Genomic DNA, 19,793 nt, shown 5'->3' with positions numbered 1-19,793 from the left:
CTTTTCATATTTGACCGTTCGCATTTTGTTTTTTTGCTTTCTTCTTGCTTTGTAAATTTAAAAACTTTCAGCAAAGTTTGCCCATAAAAATGCGCACACGTTAAAAATATATAACGTCAGAACGAGATAGCAGCGTGAAAAGGAGAGAGAAAGAGAGAGTGCGTGAGAGAGAGAATATAAAAGAAAATAAAGAAAAGAGAAGGACAGGTATAAAAATGAATACTTGACCTGTAACGTCACGCAGAATGCACCACCACGGGTCATCGGCGGTTGCAGCAGAAAATCTGTATATAAAAGGAAAACTTTCTGTTGATAGTCGAAGGGCAAATACTCTAAAGGAAATAGGGGAAGTAGTTCAGGAAAGAGAATGTAGTAAATATATGTGTGAGTGTATGTTTCTAGATATAAACGGAGAGATACAGATGAGAGACATAAGAAATGCTATGGGAGTAGAAAACTAAGAAAAAATAGCGGAGATATAGGGTATGTATAAGGTAGAAACTATGCTTCATTGCGGTATACCGCTCTTCTATTATAATTCTTCTTCTATCAACTCGAGTCCATATTATATAGATTTTATGTTCTGTCCGCAAAATTAACCAAAATTGCGTTATAAAAAATAAATAATAATAAATGAATGAAATAAATAAATAAAAGTAGCTGCTCTTAATCCAATATGCAGTTAACTGAACCGAAAAATTGCCAATAACAAAGGCTTTCAAAGGCTTGCGATATATGAACTGCTCTGCTTTATACTCTTTCTACATTTTAAGAACTCTGTATAAATTTTATAAATTTATTATGCCACAAAGTAAAAGCGGGCGAATGAAAGTGCGGCAGGAGCCGAAAGCTGAGGCTGCGGCGCTGCCAGCGCTACGGGTGGAATTCCATGCCAGTGTATAAATTGTTGTCATATTTCGGACTTGAGTCGGTCGGGTAAATATGTGCCGAGCTCTTATTATTACTATTACTATTATTCCTACTATTATTATGAACATTATTAGTATGGGCATTAAATTTGCATGGCATGCTCTTCGGCCGCTTCAGCTTGGAGCTTGGCTGCAACGCACTTATTGACGCCATTTCGCATTCACCATAAGCCAAAAGTGTCAAAGGCACAAAAGCAGCCACTGCCTCAGCCACAGGGCCGCAGCGTGCAAAACTTAGTTAAAATGCAGCGTTCACAACTTTAATATAACTTAATCCTTTTGCGGTGCGCATATGTATGTGTGAGCATGTGTGTGTGTGTGTGTGTGTGAATGTGTGTATTGTAACTTACGAATTATGGCGTTAATACCATTGTGTGCTTATGAGCAGCGCAGTAGCCGTGTCTATAAGCTTATCTCTATGTGTGTGTGTGCGTGTGTGTGTGTGTGCTTATGCGTGCATGTGCTTATGCTTATGTATGCGCGTGTTTGTGAGCTCTTGTTACTTTAGCAAGTTGACTTTAGGGATCATCATTAGACAAAGTTGCGTCGCCTGTGCGCCGCAGCAGCGTTTGAGCCGCTCTTTCAACTTTCGCTTTGAGTCCTTTTAAGTGGAGCACTTGACAGCATTAGACATTGCTGTGACACAAGAAGCTGAATAAGCCGAAGACATCGGGCGTATGCTATTAATTATTAGATAATCTGCTATGCTCAGCTTGGTTTATTTATTTAAATGAGTTGGGGCCAAAGTTTTAATTGATTTCTGTATGCAAGTGCAAAACGTTTGTCGGAGCCGAAAAGATTTCGCTTAATTTATTCTTTAAATATATTTTTCTATTTTTAGTTAATCACACGCAAGTATTTAATAATTAAATATATTTTTTTTCATATTTTTTGTTTTAATTTTATATATTAATAAAAAGAATTATATTTTAATTTATAAATTGATGAAATTTAAAAATTTATATTGCCTCAAATATAAAATGTTTATACATATATTGCTAAAATATTTCTAAATTTTTATTTTCTATTTTTAATTCCTTTTGTATATGTGTGTATTGATTAGTTTAAATAATAGTTTATTGCACCTTAATTTGAATTTAATTGGATTGTAAATTTTCTCTTCCGTTCAGAGTTGACAATAAAAATAATTGAATTCAATTAGGAATGGGATTTCCTGGTTTATTGAATTTGTTTTTGCCTAGACTTCAAAGGCGAAATGAGAGGTAAAAGTCTTTTAATTGTTTGCAAAATGCTCAACGAATATTAAAAATAACTGCGCAGAGGGAAAATAATTAGAAAAATCTATAAATGAGAAAACGTCAGAGACAGACACTGGCACACGTAGCCACAGCAAAAACCACTAGAAGGTGGCTGTCCCGTATTCAGATATCATGCCATTTCCATTTCCACACACACACATCAATATATATATAAGTGTATATATGTATGTATGTGGCTCGATTAAGGAATGCTAAAAACAGAATTTGAAAAATGTCACGTATGGCATTCGTTGGCAACTAAGACGGAAATTCACCACTAAATGGCGCTCGCTCAGCCATCGCACGCCCGAATCCTGCTGTGAGGATGATGTGTGAACGATAAGTAAGGGTTACACGAATTTCTGTCGAGGCTTGCGGCAATGATGTATGGTGAGTCTTGGATTTGCAGTAAAACTCATTTAGTTAAGTAGACCGAAAGCACCGCATAAATATATTTAACTTAAAGAATGGTATTACTGATTTCATTAACATCTGTGGGACCTAAGCCGAAGGCGAAAGGTATACTCGAATCTGGGGATGTGATCATAGTGTATCCAGGCCAAAAACTTGAGCTGAGTGGATTCGCTCCGTAATTATAGACTTGCGACAATGGATTGTTGGGAAAAGCTTGTGTGTTGCTGCACCAGCTGCGGTACATTTCTTGTTGTTGTTGTTGTAGCTGCTGCTGTAGCTGCTGCTGTCGCTGCTGCTGCTGCTGGAACTGTAGAAGCTGCTGCTGCAGCTGTAGCTGTTGTTGCTGCTGCTGTTCCTGTTGCTGTTGCTGTTCCTGTTGTTGCTGCTGCTGCTGCTGCTGTTGCTCTTGTCGCATTGGCGTCTGCTGCTGCTGTTGCTGCTGCCGTTTCTGGTGCATATACGGGGACTGGGACTGGGACGCGAAGCGGGGCATGGCTTGTGGCGCCTGAGCTGCTGGGGCCTGTGGCATCCGCCGTTCTCGCCGTATTGCTGCCCGGGAGATGGTGTGCCGGGGCAAGTCCGGCTGGGACTTGTATTGTGAGACGCTAACTGCTGGCGATTGCATTGACATCCTATCCACCTGGAAAGGATATCTTTGATTATCAAAGACCAGTCCATTGCCGTAGATACCGGTGCCAATGCAGTCGCCCGATGCTTGCTGAAATGAGCTCGTTGGATTAGGTCTCTGGTACTTAGCCATTGTTTCAGGTTTTCGAAGTTAATGCCGAATTTGTAATTACACCAACTGATTTAGCATCTAAATAAAATAAAAGCCTGCATGTGGCAATAGCTTGATGAATATTTTTCAACTGGCATTCGTTTGCCCTGAATATCTTTCAAAACAATGTGCCGAAGTTAATTGCAATGCCTATTACATATACATACATATCAACTTGACGGAGATGAAACAACAAAAGAGTTACACCCACACACACGAGGCACTCATTAATTTGTCCCAGGCAGCAAGTAAATTGTCAAGAGCCTCCTGCCAGCCAGAGACAGTGGCTGCCTTTTGTCTGGCATCTGCCTTATCAGCACGTACATTCGAAGACTTGGCAACATTGATTACAATATGTGCGGCTCAAATGTCGGTGTTTTGGCTTTTTTAATTAAAATATTCCCAAGGAGGAGTCGGCTGACGCGCCAATGGCTCTTACAAAAGGGCGTAGGCGCCTCAACAAGGCGTTTAGTCTAATGAATTGAATTGTATTTTTCGCTTGTCTAATGCCAAAGAGCTTACACTGGCACACATAATCATTCCATATAAATGTATGCTCACATGACTTACACAGTATTCCATGCAAAATGCGTTAATACTCACATTCAACCTTTGGAGTGGAACATTTTGACAGAAATGGAATTCAGTTCGCTTTTGACTTTGGCACGGAACACAATAAAAATCCAGGGCTATGAAATTCAATCAAAATTTAGTTGTTTAGATATATTATTTGCCCATACTTTTCAGAGATAAATCGTGAGTGTGACTGTTTCCCTGGATTAAACTGTAAGTGCACAGCGTGCTAATATTTAGCGTAGACTAACTTTGAGTTTTAATAAAGTTTATGTTCTTCTCTTAATATGATCGGTAACAAGGTACTCTTCAATTCGTTCGATATTCGCGCTACCTCGGAAATGAGCTCCCGCAAAAAGAGTACGGTGCTCAGGCGACGGGCATCGGCGGGCGGCAGGCTGGACGCGCCAAGGGGCTCGGCCACATCGATGAGAACTAGAGAGATCTTGAGGGATCAGCATAATGACCTATATGCACAGTTAGTCGAATTGAATTCGATACAAGCTGCAGAGGGCGGTCAGCGACCAGAAGAATGGAATGTAGAGGAACAGCCTTCGGGCTGCGCATCAAGGACTACGAGAAGAGGCCAAGTTTCTATAGGAATGAATCACGCGGAAATGAATTCCGCTGATCTCGAGCTCATGGAATCGACTTTAAAGGAGGAGTCCTCCTATCATACAATAGGGTCTGCAACAGATATTCATGCGGAAACAAATTCCCCTGTCCTCGAGCAAAGTGAATCGAACGTGGAGGCTAAGCCTTCAGATCACTCAGGCTCTCTAGGCTTTCTAGGATCTCATCTACCCTCGCGCAGAACTCCGAAACGATCGGCTATGCTGAGAGCAGTCGTTATTTCGATTAGGAAGCAGCTAGAGGAGTCCATAAGGACCGCAGAGTCGGTCGTCTCGTGCCACATTTTAAGGTCGGCCACAAGAAGCCAAGTCTCCATAAGGAGTCATCGCAAGGTGCGAAAGATTGTCCGCCAGTTTCCTGCTCACATGAATCTCTATGTGAAGGGCAGCACATCAGACATTGGCAATGCCCAACCCGTGCTAAAGGTTGTCCTTGCTTCTATCAGGAAGGAGCTGACTCAGTCCATAAAGACAGCAGAGGCGCTGATCCTGAAGGCGACGAAGCTATGCAATCGCCTCGAGGCCTACAACAACATCACATAGTCTCACTGAAGCACTCTACTCTGACGAATGCCTAACTGACTGATCTGAGCTGTATTTATAATTAAGATATCTATGAAAATCTTGGGCAAGTCTATTTGCTGGACTTGCCAATAAAAATAAAAATTCCAAATAATAGAAAAACCTGAATTGTATTTATATTGAATTAACTTAGTTTTGATAGAATGGAAGGTATTTCCTTTCAGTTAAAAATCTGCCTAATGTCGAGTACAGTTCATTTGATTTTTCTGCTCAGCATGCCATGAGGAATTTGTCGTTTCGACTCTCACAGTCGTTTCTCATTTTCTACTTTCCATTCAGTTTATTTTAAATTTTCAGTGGAATAGTAGTGTAAACTCAACTTATCGAATTCCGGCTCGATAAAAATGCACTAATATATAAACACAAAATAAATTAAATTTTGGCTAGATAACACGCAGAAAACGGGCTTGTGCTCCAGCATTTTGTCCTGGATTCATTGTAAATGTGCGAAAGTCGATTAATTTCGTAGAATAGTATCCATAGCAAAAGGAAATTATTTTTAAGCTAGCCAAAATGTATCTAATGGACGAGGACTATATACCGTTCGATCCCTTCAATATCGGTCCAATCGACACCAAAGCGGCGTATAACTACACGGCACCCGACACCCCAACCTATCCGCCACCTGTCCACGCCACCTGGCCGAAGCCGAAGGAGCACACCAACAGATCCGTATCACAGGCCACCCTGACCAAGTCGAGCGCCGACGCTCTCCGCAGAACCGAATCGAAACTGGGCAAAGTCGCGGTTTCGCAGGCGATCAACAAGGAGATGAGCGCTTCCAAACGGCAAATACCTGAGGGATCACACTATCACATAGGAGGCAGGCCGAAGAGTTCACGTGCATCCGTTCGATCGAAAACCACATCGGCCGACCAGCACAGAAGTGAACCCAAGCATTCGTCCTCACGCACCAGCAGGCGTGAGCATGCCGGAGGCCATGCGAGCTATGTGAGTGCTTCGCAGAGGTCTCAGGAGAGCCGATCGAGTTTCCAGCCTGAACTGACATCCAATGCCCGATCTCGATCCACGCTAAAGGTTAAAGAGTCCCGCGAGTCGAGGACATCGCACACACTCAACCGGGTAACGCCATCGCTGAAGAAAGTGGCCGAGTCCCTTCGAAAGGATCTTAGAGAAACATTAAGGATATCTAAAACTCTCTTTGACAAGGCGGCTGAACTGACCAAGCGCCTGAAAGCGAATTACGACTGAGCACAACAACAAGCGCCGAGTCGTGTGTCTACAAGTTTTTAATAGGATATATGCTATACACATATACATACACAAATTCTGCATTCCAAAGTGCCAAAGAGCAAACGCTGAATGATTTACTCCAGATTTTAATCATAATAAACTAAAAAAAAAAAAAAGTCGCATTCTATTTGTTTGAGTGTGAACTTCTGTTGTCTTTGCTGACCAATCAGTATGTTACTCATTCGCTAGAGATTCTGTGCAAGGGTATGAAAAGTCATTGATTCCTTGTGTAAGGTATATAGAGTTGCTGAATGTGAGGGAAAAGAATATATGTATATATTCTTTACTGAAACAAACCTAATTGATTTAACCAAGTCCGTATACCGATCTGTCCGTTAACTACATTTAAACAGCGTCGTAGGAGTTTATTTGATCATTAACCCATAATCTGAAGCCTAAATAAAATTAATAATTAACAAGTAAGAAAGCTCTAGTCGAGACTGCTCGACTACGAGATCCCCTGAACCCTTCGAGCAACTGATATTTCAATAATAATTCGCACATATACACGCACACACACACACACGCATACAAACAAACACACGCACACACACAAACACACGCATATACAGGCGATTGCGCTTGGGTTGCGCTGCAGTGTTGGCGATATTATGAGAACTTATTTGTGGAATAATTTAATTTCTAGACGTACGATCGTAATGAAACTTTCAGAACGTAATCATGATGTATAAATGTATGTATACCGAAGCACAAGTCTCTAGTATTTGATATACGACTTCTACAAAGATGAGGGTGAGGGGGTGAATTTAGGGGTGGGGGGTAAATTTTAACAAAAATCGAAATTGTATAAAATTCATCTTAATATACATTTTAAATTTGGAGACTCTAGCTTGAAAGATGTAGGAGATATAATTTTTTAAGTGATCTTCGATAAGGTTTTTTATCGATAAAAAAGTGTCGGAATGAGTTATCGTTTTTTAGTGATAAACTCGATATGCGCGCGATATATACGGACATTTAAAAAAAAAGTTGAAGTCTCTAGCTCTTATATCTTCTGAGATCGACGCGTTCATACATACGGACAGACGGACGGACGGACGGACGGACGGACGGACGGACGGACGGACAGACAGACAGACGGACAGGGCCAAATCGACTCAGCTCGTCGTGCTGATCAAGAATATATATATTTTGTGGGGTCTGCCACGCCTCCTTCTGCCTGTTACATACATTTTAACAAAACCATTATACCCTGATTTCCCATTTTCAATGGGTTCAGGGTATAAAAATAAATAAAAATAAAAATAAATAAATCAATTAAATTAAATCAAACTGAGGATTTAGGACAATTTGAAAGGATATGTAATTTTTTTAATTTTAGTTTTGTTTATAGGTTTCAAATGAATTACGTGTCTTTGTTATTTGCAGAAGTTTCGTTCTTGCTTCCCATCTCAACGACTCACAAAAAAGAAAATTAAATAAATATATTAAACAATATTTTACAGGGTATATTCAGGGCAGTGTTTGCACAACATTTTGAAGAATGCAGCTCAGACTACTAAGACAGATCGGTTTATTTAGAACACATTTAATTCGAATTGATTCGAAACTCCTTTCATTTAGTTCTCTGAAAAATTTCTAATCGTGTAGACATTTTGTCTTGTCCCAGAAAAAATAAAATGCGCTAACGCATAGCTAATACAGAATTGAACATTTTTGGTATTCGAAACACATTGCAGGAGATCTGCACAGGGCTCCTGAACTCAATATTTTAACAAATAGACTGTAGGTAAGCCTGTATTAAAATCAAAGCGAGATTATTTAACACATCTAGAACAGTTTATCAAGCACATTGCCAACATGTTTGTGGATGACGAGGGCATACTCTTCAATCCGTTCAGCGTGGGGCCGCCCGAGAGCCAGGGCCAGCGCTATGATTATAAGATGCCCAGGAGTACAACCTATCCGGAGCCAGTGTATGCGACCTGGCCGCCGCCAAAGCAGCATATCAACAGATCTGTCTCGCAGGACTCGCTCGCTAGGTCCTGTGATGTTAAGGCAACAAAATCGCAGAGGGGCGAAGTTTCCATATCGAAGGCCATCAATGAGGAGATGGCGGCGGCCAAAAATTTCGCTACTAACGACGGACGCATTAACGCCGGCCGCCAGTCCAGGGTGGACCTGTCAGAGAAGGGGCGTGGCGGAAACTCGATGACCGTCATAATGCCTGTTCGAAAAGGCGCTGCGGCCTCGCAAGTCAGCAGCGTGTCCGTTCTAGATATCGAGCCATCGGTAGCCCCATCGAGGAAGAGTAGAGCCAAGTCGAAGGCTGGCCAACACGAGGATAATGAGAGCGTATCCTCGCACGCTCGCACCGAATCGAACATCACACTGACGGCTAAGCCCAATCTCAATACATCGAGGCAAAGCAACGGGGCAGACAATGCCTCCCAAGGATACCAACGATCGGGTGCCGGGGGCCAGCATCAGGACGACAGATCCGTTCAAAGTAGCTTTAGAGCTGAGAGCGATTCCTTCGCCTCGGGCAAGGCAAGAGCGGACAACATCTCTCGTGTTTCGGCAGGATCTAGAGCCAGAGAACATCAAGCAGATAATATCCCGCGGGCTCGGGATACTGATATGATATCGCGTGTTTCCGTGAGACGGGCCAACGTCTACGACGAGGATAATGTATCACGCGTGTCAGCCAAGTCGAGAGCTAACGCACACAAAATACGAAATTTATCCGTTAGGAGACAGGGCAAGGCGGCTGATCGTGATGCGGATAATGTATCCCGGGCTTCAGTTAGATCCAAAGTCAATGATCCCAATGCTGATAATATATCCCGTGCTTCAGTTAGATCCAAAGTCAATGATCCCAATGCTGATAACATATCCCGTGCCTCTGCCAGATCCAAAGTCAATGATCCCAATGCCGATAATATATCCCGTGCTTCAGTTAGATCCAAAGTCAATGATCCCAATGCTGATAACATATCCCGTGCCTCTGCCAGATCCAAAGTCAATGATCCCAATGCCGATAATATATCCCGTGCTTCAGTTAGATCCAAAGTCAATGATCCCAATGCTGATAATATATCCCGTGCCTCTGCCAGATCCAAGACTAAAGAGAGATCCAATACTGAAGATAATATATCCCGTATATCTACCATATCCAAAGCAAAGGAAAACAATGAGGATAACAAATCGCGTGCTTCGGTGAAGTCCAAGTCTAAAGAGGACGGTGCGGATAATGTGTCCCGTGGCGGCGATAATATATCCGTAAAGTCCAAAGGGAAAGATGAGACCGAAAATCCAATACACTTTGACGGAAGCAGAGCCTCGATAAGACAGGTGGCCGACTACGTGAAGAAAGAGCTGCAAATGTCGATGACAACTTCAAAGGAGCTGGGCGAGAAGGCGGCGCTGCTCAGCGATCGCCTCAGAGCCGGCAATGAGTTCAAGCACAATCGCTTTCACTCCCTGGTGCGCATGTACACTCTGAATGAGCCACTCAAGCGTTTCCGTGATGATCGCATGTCCCTCTGGTTCAAGGATGCAGTTCTTTCCTAAGTCCAGCCAGCATACAACTATAGCGTTTTTCCATTCCCCATTTCTGCCCCAACCATAAACCTCTGAGTTTAAGCAAGCAAAAAACGAAAAAAAAAAAAAAAATTATATATATATATATATTGATATTGAAGACTGAAACAAATATCCAAAAACAACACGAAAAATTTTGCGATTCGCGGTTGAGCATTTTGCTGACATTTCGTATCATTCATTTAAATGCGCAAAATTCTGCGGTCGGCTGCGAATCGTGCAGTTTGCACACTGCGCTGGACCATAAAATATGCGAAAACATTTGTTTAATTTGCGCACGAAAAACCGTTGAAAAAAAATTCAATCTTTTTGTTAAGCTTGCAAAGCAACTCTATAATGAATATAGCTACATGAGTTCGTGCCTTCTTTCTATCAATATTTCGAATAACTCTGACAAAATTAAATCTGCTGTCGCTAGTAAGATTTAATCGATGAAAAGCCATGTTTAGGAAAACCTAAGAAAATAAATATTACCAGCAAAATTCAAGCTAAATTTTTGTATTATAATCGAATTATTTCTTTATGATGATGAATCTGACACAAAAATTTGCCCGCGAGTGTATTGCATCTCTGTTAACGAAGCTTAACTGTAGTTTGGCCATGTTGTTTGTAACATTGTGGCTAATTTTATTTATGGCAGTGCAACATGCTAATTACAGCAACAGCAGCAACAACAACAACAACAATTGTTGGCTGGCTAATCAGGGTAAAATTTGTTGGACGGGCTGCCTTAGTGAATGGCGCGCGCTGGGCTTGTGGCAATTAAAACAAATTGCATGTCAATTCAGATGAAATGTTCAGCTCTTTAGCTGCTCTTAAGTATGTCAGAGAAGTTGCATAATACAGGTAAATATATCTCTATATAACTCTCTCTATATAAATATAGATATTTAATATATTTATATGCAAATGCAAATGCTTGCTAGAGCAATAAAGGAAACAACTGCAATAATGGCAACGGGAGCATAAAGCACCAGAAATAATAGCAACAAACAACTTTGCAAAAGTGCAAAAACCAACAACAACAACAACAACAATAGCGACAGCAACAACAATCGAAATGAAACAATCGCAGCGAGCGCGGCATGCGAAACAAAACAGAGAAAAATATATTTAATACGAAAAGTTTTGCAATAACGGAAATGAAATGGAAATGGACGCGCGCCAATAGACATAAATGTGTGCGAGGTGCCACAGCCGACAGGATACAAATAGGACACGGCAGCAACAGCAGCAGCAACAGCAGCCAAGCATCATCAACAATAACAACAGCAACACGGATAATAACAACGAAAGCAATCTGAATGCAGGCCGTGCAGAAAAACAAAAGAACCACAAAGTGCAAACAAAAACGCCAAATGCAAACTCTAAAGTAAAAACTAACAACAATATCCGGGAAAAGCAATTGCACAAAGCTCAGTCAGCCCAGCCTTGCCTGGCCAGGCCACGGCCCTAAAATATTAAAAATCCAAAATAAGTGAACTCTTTCAAAGAGCTTCACTCCATGCTGTGTACTCCAAAAAATGAGTTCGATTAAATATGAAAAAACTCAATAGAGCTAAAATGATTTAGAAACTTAAAGCTTTGTCGAATGGAATGTGAGCTATACTGATAACTCATATGTAGTAGCAATAAATGAAATTGATACTAAGACTTGAGTGATAACTAAACTCAACTGTTGATAAATTTAGTAATTTGTAATAATATTTAATATAAAATGTAGCAATTCTCTAATTATAGATAATTATTAATTTGCCTATTCAAGTGAACTCTGCTCTTAATGGACACTAATTTGAGATATTATTACTTTAGAAAATGTATCTTAGTCTCGCGAGATTGTTGTGTAAGAGTCAACTGAAGTGCATATCTAATAGGCCAAGCAATCGAAGCAATACGCTAATTAATTGCTGCAGCAGCAGGAGAAGTGGGCGTGTTTCGATTGCAGGTGGGCGGTGGGTGGCGGCTGAACAATTCAAGCTGCTGCATTGCAGGCACACACACTGAGCCAAAAAGGTAGGCAAGTGAATGCAAGTGCACTCTTGTGCGTCTTGTATTTGCTTGATGTCATTCTGTGCGTCGCACGTTGCGTATGCGTAATAAAATTGAATTAATACCCGGCCGAGCAAACATTTTGTGGCACATTTTCGCCTTTGGCTTGTGTATCAGTAAATAATGCACAAAGTTGGTGTGTATGTGTGTGTGTGTGTTTGTGTATGGCTTTATTGACCTTAAATGAAAACATAAATTTGGAGAGAAAACTCGATAAGCAAGCAAGCCGGAGCCCAGAAGTGCCCTGGAGCCTTGCGAAGTTGTCTGCCTATGTGCTTTGGCAATTATTATTAGCTCAATTTGGAGTTTGAGGCCAATTTATTGTTGGCCTGATGTGATTTGCAAATCGCAGGGCCATGCACAATGCACAAATATTGACAGGCGTTTGCTTAGCGGCAAGTGGCGTAATATTATCTTAATTTATGGCTAACAACTTTATCCACGCTTCTATCTCTCTGTTTATTCCTGTTTCTGCTCAGGCGAAGCTTAACCAGGTTTATTTGACTTGCTCTTAAGACTTTAGCCACTTGTTTGCCTTTAGCCAGTGCAACCAAAGGCTGACAAATGTCCAAGCCATCAAATCGTTGTTTCGTGCTAATCAGCAACAAATGAAATGCAATGAATATAAATTCTCCACATTTTTATCAATAACTCCAGTTAATTTAGCATTAGCTACAACACGTATTGATACAAGATAACATCCTTCATTCATATTAGTTATAATGGAAATATAATTAAGCAGAAACAAAATCTATTTCTACACATATTTATATTATGAAAAATACCCTGTATTTTCTATGTTAACTATCTGACTTTAAACTAAGAAATATTCGCTCAGTAGCTTGGTTCAATAAATAATGAAAATCAACTCAGCGCAGTTTTCTTCTTAACTCTCCTATATTAACATTACGATTTTTCCGACCATGAGTATTGTGCAGTCGGCAATGCCCTACAGCACAGTCTCTTGGTTATTTTTAGCTGTATATATTTTAGTTGGCAATTTATCACAAATATAAAATGGATTTAAATGCGCTTAAGCGATTTGTTATTCATTTTGTAAATATAATATTACACGCCTTATTATCAGCCATGGGAAATTATTATTATGCAATTTTCAATTTACCGTTCACAGCGTGTGATAAGGCCAGCTTGCCATGTCATCTATGTGTATGTATATGTGTGTGTATATATAAAGAACTTTAATTCTAAACCGTATATGCAGTGCGATAAGTTTTTTGTTTCCGCTTTTCAATTTACTCAAAATGCAGTTGATTAACAAATTACAATTTGCATAAATATTTTCAGCCAGTGCAGCGACTTTGCAGCGCGTCGTAATTATTTGCAATGCATAAAGCGCCCACATTATGCGTAATTAATTTTTTCTCTACATCTATGAAAATCTATGTATATATGTTTCTATAAAATTAATTAACAATTTGCATAATGATAAATGGGCGCACGCTTTAAAAATTTGCTACGCAGCCCAAGTGGCAAAAGTGAAAAAGTGAAATGCAAAAATGAAAATGGAAATGGCAATGGAAATGAAAATGAAAATCAACAGAAGCAGTAGGAGAAATATGATTCATAGTCCCATTGTGGCAGACGACAACGAGAGCCGAGAGCTCTGATTTCTACTAGTGAAAGTCAACTGAGTCATTTGTCGTCATAACTTTTGTCATTAAACGGGCAGCCTGGCGGGCCTGATGCCGTCTGATAGAAGCCTCAGCTAGGCCGGCACCAGCACCAGCACCAGCTCCATCTCCTGCTCCTGCTCATGCTGGCTGCTGTTGGGACGTGCTAGACAAACAAAGGCGTTGCATTCGAGACACCAGACCTATTTGAGCCGGCCTCTGTATACATTTTTCATAACATGCTAAATATGTATAGACGCATAAGCCAACACTCACACACACACACATTGACACTTGAGTCCATATGTACTTAGCAGCAGGCTGGCAAGTCACGTTTCTTAATATGTCTGTGTGTGTGTGGGCGTACGAGTGTGCTTCTATATGTGTGTGTGTGTGTGTGTGTGTCTGTGTGTATATTTGTCATTGTGTGCTAAGCTTCACACATTTTTAATTTATTTTCATGCCACTGTCTATGTATATACGTATTTGTTTAGCTTTGCTGCTGCTTTAGCCACAGCCTCAAGCAGCGGGTTAAGAGCCCTTTTTGAACTTTTGAGTTATGGTCAAGCGGGTGCCTTAGCCACCTCAGTGGCTCTGGTTAAATTTATGGCAGTCTGTTTGCTCTTTAAAGGCGAAAAAAAAGATTCTCAAGTATTATTTTGCTATTGGTCTAGCTGAATGACTTATTGTTCGCTTTTCGAGTGTCTGTATACAGATCTGCTAGCACTCTGTTAACACTATGTTAAGTGCATACCCAGATCTGTTAATGATCTGTTTGTCTGCCACTCGATTGAAATCAAAGCAACCTTTTCACTATTGACCAGACCTCGAAAGAAATCGAAGTACAGTATAAGTATATATATATATACACAGTATGTGCATATATATTCATTTGAATTGACTTGAATTTTCCAAAAATGTCGAGTTCAACTATTTTATCAAAGCTTTCGTTGATGCCCAGCCTCGTGGCGAACAATGCGAGTCTGACGGTCGCCCTGGGCTTTGCACTCATTATCTTGCTCTGGCTCTTGGCCACATTCAAATAAATTCGCAATATGCTGCGCCGCCAGCAACGTCAATTGAAGCCGACGCTGCCGGAGGCACCGGGAGAGGAGGAGAATGCGGCTGAGCCCACCCCACCTCAGGCAGTTCAGTCATTTGCACAGCATAATCCTATTCAGAGTGTTGAGCTTCAGAAGCGCAAGCGTTCACAGTCGGCTGCAGCCGCAGAGCCAGCATCCTCGTCACGCTCATCCAAAAATTTCAAATCCCTCAAGTCCGACAAGAGCAACGGGCGAAAACGTCGCATACAGCCTGAACGAAGCTACTGAGAACTGACTGCTGGCAACAAAAATAAACTCGGAAATAGCCGAGACCCATTTCAAATATCTTAAATATTATTGTAGAGCTACCCAATCAATAATTACAGATTGATATCGATTAAGGCAAGTTGTTTTGATATAAATTGCAGTTTACTTTTAATTATAATAGTTAATGGCAACTGCTCAATCTTGCTTTGCTCTTTATAGTTATCTGAGTTCATGGACTATATGCTACTTCAAACTTCTAACATTTCTAAACAACACTAAACAATATGAATGGCCCAGAGCGCTGACCCTGTTTGTCTGCCTTGGTAGCTGCAATTGCTGACGCATCTTATGCTCAACGCTTCGCATTTGTTTGCATTTGCGTTAACACTTACTTCATTTAACAGCAACAGCAACTGCAGCCACGTCAAATGCAACTGCAACTGCAACTGCAATTGCATCTGCTGAGCTGCCTCTGGCAGCAGGTTAAGGACCTTCTTTTGAACTTTAAAATGTTTGCGTGCTGGCCATGTGGGTGACAGCAGCAGCAGCAGCAGCAGCCCAGTCATATTTGTAACTGTAGCTGTATGTGTATTCTCTATATGTAAATAACAGCATAGTAGGGTATATACTACTTCAGTTGGAATTGCATCGATTAATATTATAAAAATATTACAAATTAATAAGCTGTTTTTGGAAATCACAAAAGAGCCTATTATAAGAAAATATAAATATTATATAATATCAATATATATATAATATTTAATAATAATATGAAATACTTTTTAACAACTCAAATTATTTTTAATATAAACACGTATTTAAGTTTATTAAGTGGCATAAATAAATTTTATAAAAAAAGAAACGCACATATTAACGCAAAATACTTTTTATAATTTACTTTAACCATTATTTAAAAGAAAAAACATAAATAAAAATTCATAAATCTATTTTTTATTTATATACTTCTTTATTTACTTATTTCTTTATTTTTAGTTTTTATTTTATTTTTATTATTATTTTTTTCTCACTTTAAAGCACAAATATTACAAATATATTTTTTTATAATTTTTATAATAATACATTTTTTATAAGCAAAAATGTAGTATTGATTTAAGAATTTTGGACTACAATAAAATTTCTTTTTTTTTTTTATTTTTGATAATCATTTATGTCTTTTTACATTTTTTTGAGACATTTACTTAAATATGCATAACTATTTATAATACCGACAGTTTTTTTTAAAGGGTATCCTTTGCTCGACCCATGCTTAGATATACCCATTTATTCACTGTACACTCTATCTCTCTCTCCCTCTCTCTCTCTCTCTCTCTCTCTCTCTCTCTCTCTCTCTCTCTCTCTCTCTCACTCTCTCTCTATTCCTCTTGCTCTTGCTATGTTTCTGCCTGCTTGTGTTTATGTTTGCTTTGTGGATTTAACATAGTCTCACCGGCCATGCGCTGCTTTTAATCTTAAGCGCATTTCATTTACCACAATGGCCATTAAAATTGTCTAGGCAGGCTGGCACACACACACACACACACGAATACGTGTGTCCAGTGTCAACTTAATATTCTTTTTTTTACGCCTGGCACAGTTTTAGCTGAAGACTTATGGTCGGCTTATGTGCTCGTAAACCAATTAAAATGGCCAATGGCAAGGTAAATCGTAGTCCACAAATTAATTTCAAAGGGATTCAAATCCATTTGACATTCGACTGGGTATTTACAATTAATAAATTACTCCACTCTGCCCCTCTAAGCCCAACCACATTAAGTAAAATTACAAACAAGAATCGTCTATAATTAAATTGCTGCCCAGTCGAAGTAAATTTAATAAAATGCGGCGAGAATAAATTAAAATTATGCAAGAATGCGTTCGAGCCAGCAAAAAGGAGACCAACCAAAAAAAAAGTAAAAGATGAGCCGTGCACCACAATGTGGAGCAAGCGAACCGAGTGGAGTTCTGGGCAAATGAAACCGCCAGCTTTACCCAATGCCACATATTTACTTTTATCTCAGTGCAAGCAGCCAAAGCCAAATACGCGCAAACAAATGGGTTTGTCGGTCGAAGGACGATGGAGGACGGAAGACGGACGGCAGCTGGAAGCTCCAAAAGGGGTGCACGACCGACTCCAAGCCAGACTCAAACAGTCAGACAGACAGACGGAGAGGCGGACAATAAATGTGCATGCTGTGCTGCCGCCTCTGACAATGCTCAATGCGCTGATGCTCTCAAATTGTCGGTCGTTTAAATGCATTTAAATATAAATGCTGTGCAGCGCAGCGAGCACAATGTCGAGATAAGAAGCGCCAGGCGGCAGCACATGACGGACATTGAGCAACTGCTACTCCTGCTCCTGCTGCTGCTGCTGCTGCTGCTCCTGCTGCTGCCTACTGAGGCCCGAGTAAGTGAATATTTCATTCATTCATTTTTATATTCATTTGGCATAGTCGCTGTTCTATCAGCGTAGCATATCATGTGCGAGGGTGTGACTGTGGCGACTGTGTATGTGTGTGTGTGTGTGTGTGTGTCTGGTAGATGCTGGCCACAGACATTTTAAACGAGACGTATGAGCGATAAGCAAATATATCCAACACTTGTGCTGCACATTTTAAAATAATGAAAAATCTTCAATGGGGTCAGCTTCTGCTTTCCAGTTTCCTGTTGCTCCTGCTGCTGTTGCTGCTGCTCCTGCTCCTGCTGCTGCTGCTGCTGCTGCTGCTGTGGCTGGGGCGAGGCCATGACAGGCGAAGAATGATTTTAATTACATATTTCTTGGCAAAACGTATACGCCGCGTGGTGCGGTCCGTCTTGCGGTCAGCTGCACGAGCATGAGATTCGCTTTTGGTGCGCGCTGCTTGCCTTGTCGTTGCCTTGATTACATTTTCATTTTAATGCACGATTGAAGATGCATTCGGCGAAATTAATTGAAAACGCTGCCAGCTGCAGAGCTAATATTTGGCTTTCTGCATTGCACTCAACTCGGGCGCTACTATGGGATCGCGATGCCACATGCCACATGCCACCAGCCACCAGCCACCAGCCACCAGCCACAATCATGTCCTGCATGTCGACGCTTTAACGCTTAAGCGCTGCGCATGACACTCGCATGCCAGATGAAGCTGCTGACGCATCTCGTATTGATTACGGAATTACGCACAGCTCAGTTTTTATCTTGCTCTCAAATCGAAAACTCTTCTGCACCACCAGGCGCGTGTGCCTCGCCGCAGGACATTTAAGCCACCGGGAGTGCTGTGACCACAGCGTTGGCCACTTAATTGCCGTTCAAATAATATTTGCCTCGTCGTTTGTCTAGACATTTCACAGTTCATGAACTCTGACAACTGCGCCGTAGTTTGTCGTTTGACAGCAATGAAAAAAGGAATAATAAAATACATTTAAGCAAAACACAATGGTTAAGCATTGCTAATGTGATTGCGACTTAAGAGAAGCAATTTACTAATTTGCTAGAGTTGATTATCCATTTGCAGTCTTGAGTGTGTGGGCATAATTAAGAGTTGTCTCTGTCTGTGGATATGTTTAGATGGATCTATTTACTACTGCTAACATCTCTGTTTTCGATAATCACTCCAAAATATTTATTTAATATTAGGGATATTGACAAAAAAAAGACTCAACTTAAATAAGCAATACAATCATATATATAATTCTATTATTGATATAATTCAAATAAACTGTTCTAAATCACTTTTCAATATAATTATAGCTATAATTATAGTCAGCGATTATTTTTAGACGAAGACAATATGAATTACATAAATCAATAGTCGTATGATTTAGATAGAGAATATAAACTAAACTGCTCTCATAACATTTATCGCTAAGCTTTATTGACATGCTCTATTTAATAATGCTTCATAAAATGCTGTTCATAGAGAAATCTTTATTGAAATTCGTTATATTATTTTAGGCCAATTCATAGAAATTCCATATATATAATTTAAGGTATAATATCATGAGCTTTTATTTGCTTAGATGTAGAGAGAGAAAGATAATTATTTATTAGGCTCTCTTCTTTTCTCTCCTCTCTTTCCCACTTTGCTTTATATATACATATTTATATCTTCACTCATAATACATATATACATATGCTTTTATGTGTTCATATGTATGTATATATAAGCAAATATCTTTCTCCTCATGCAAGGCGTGAAAATTGAATTCCTTATACCTTTGGGCCATCTGCAAAATAATAAGCCATTATTTTAATCAAACAAATGTCAAATTTAATCATTAAGAAACTATGTGATGCATAAACTATAAGTAATAATTATTTGAAATTGTGATTGAAAATGATCAAACAGTTGGCACGGACTTCTGACTAAATTATTAAGTCTTGCTGTGAGCAATTATGTGCGATGGCAGACATAGATGTCATCATACAATTATGATGAGTACAACTGGAGAGAGAGAACGTGAGGGAGAGAGACAGAACTATACACACACATGTCGAACGCCATGAGGGTGACAGAAGTAATTTCATATGCAAGGCACATCATTACATTGTCCAGAAGGCATAAAGGCTGACAAAGTGCTAGCTGACTAACTAACTGACTGAATGGCTGGCGGACTGGCTGACTGGCTGTCTTACTGACTTATTGACTGACCGACTGACAGCCAATAAATGTCACTTCATCAACGCTAAAGTGTGAAGATAGAGCTCCAGCTGCTGCCTCTTAGTGCCCAAGGCGCACAAGGAACCTGCGAAGTCTCTAAAGTGTCAGTTTATAGACTCGAACTGGCATGTCACAAATAATTGACAACAATGAGCAGATGAAATTGAAAGAGACAGCTGAG

The 19,793-nt window shown here is 40.1% G+C and overlaps 4 protein-coding genes across 5 annotated transcripts; 3 read left to right on the top strand and 1 right to left on the bottom strand.

Moving 5' to 3' along the window:
* Positions 1 to 2,606: 2,606 nt before the first annotated feature.
* Positions 2,607 to 3,527, bottom strand: LOC149091806 (uncharacterized). Its single transcript, XM_089258192.1, has one exon. The coding sequence runs from the start codon at positions 3,360 to 3,362 to the stop codon at positions 2,649 to 2,651; it is 714 nt and encodes a 237-aa protein (XP_089114318.1). The 5' UTR covers positions 3,363 to 3,527; the 3' UTR covers positions 2,607 to 2,648.
* A 458-nt stretch (positions 3,528 to 3,985) lies between these two features.
* Positions 3,986 to 5,275, top strand: LOC108658530 (uncharacterized). 2 transcript variants are annotated; one of them, XM_030384391.2, is made up of 2 exons: positions 3,986 to 4,166; positions 4,256 to 5,275. In XM_030384391.2, exon 2 carries the CDS (start codon positions 4,295 to 4,297, stop codon positions 5,126 to 5,128), a length of 834 nt encoding a protein of 277 aa, XP_030240251.1. In that variant the 5' UTR covers positions 3,986 to 4,166; positions 4,256 to 4,294; the 3' UTR covers positions 5,129 to 5,275. The 2 variants fall into 2 exon arrangements, with proteins under 2 accessions (XP_030240251.1, XP_030240250.1); XM_030384390.2 differs by lacking the exon at positions 3,986 to 4,166 and having other exon boundaries at positions 4,241 to 5,275.
* Positions 5,276 to 5,426: 151 nt separating this feature from the next.
* LOC115562589 (uncharacterized) lies at positions 5,427 to 6,476 on the top strand. The gene has a single exon (XM_030384385.2). It carries the CDS (start codon positions 5,681 to 5,683, stop codon positions 6,377 to 6,379), a length of 699 nt encoding a protein of 232 aa, XP_030240245.2. The 5' UTR covers positions 5,427 to 5,680; the 3' UTR covers positions 6,380 to 6,476.
* A 1,766-nt stretch (positions 6,477 to 8,242) lies between these two features.
* On the top strand, positions 8,243 to 10,478 carry LOC115565559 (uncharacterized). Its single transcript, XM_089257719.1, has 2 exons — positions 8,243 to 9,017; positions 9,141 to 10,478. The coding sequence occupies exons 1-2, from the start codon at positions 8,243 to 8,245 to the stop codon at positions 9,953 to 9,955; spliced, it is 1,590 nt and encodes a 529-aa protein (XP_089113845.1). The 3' UTR covers positions 9,956 to 10,478.
* Positions 10,479 to 19,793: the final 9,315 nt, after the last annotated feature.

This window comes from Drosophila navojoa, chromosome 3 (assembly GCF_054131105.1).
Source record: "Drosophila navojoa isolate 15081-1374.11 chromosome 3, UAZ_NAV_1.0, whole genome shotgun sequence".
NCBI lineage: Eukaryota > Metazoa > Arthropoda > Insecta > Diptera > Drosophilidae > Drosophila > Drosophila navojoa.
This window is presented reverse-complemented; position numbering and strand designations above follow the sequence as displayed.

What these genes read in the sequence shown, in the direction of transcription:
- LOC149091806 (XM_089258192.1), bottom strand. Translation starts at nt 3,362, where the DNA reads ATGGCTAAGTACCAGAGACCTAATCCAACGAGCTCATTTCAGCAAGCA.
- LOC108658530 (XM_030384390.2), top strand. Translation starts at nt 4,241, where the DNA reads ATGATCGGTAACAAGGTACTCTTCAATTCGTTCGATATTCGCGCTACC.
- LOC115562589 (XM_030384385.2), top strand. Translation starts at nt 5,681, where the DNA reads ATGTATCTAATGGACGAGGACTATATACCGTTCGATCCCTTCAATATC.
- LOC115565559 (XM_089257719.1), top strand. Translation starts at nt 8,243, where the DNA reads ATGTTTGTGGATGACGAGGGCATACTCTTCAATCCGTTCAGCGTGGGG. An exon ending in TATCCCGCGGGCTCGGGATA is followed by an intron (nt 9,018 to 9,140) that starts CTGATATGATAT and finishes CCGTTAGGAGAC; the next exon opens with AGGGCAAGGCGGCTGATCGT.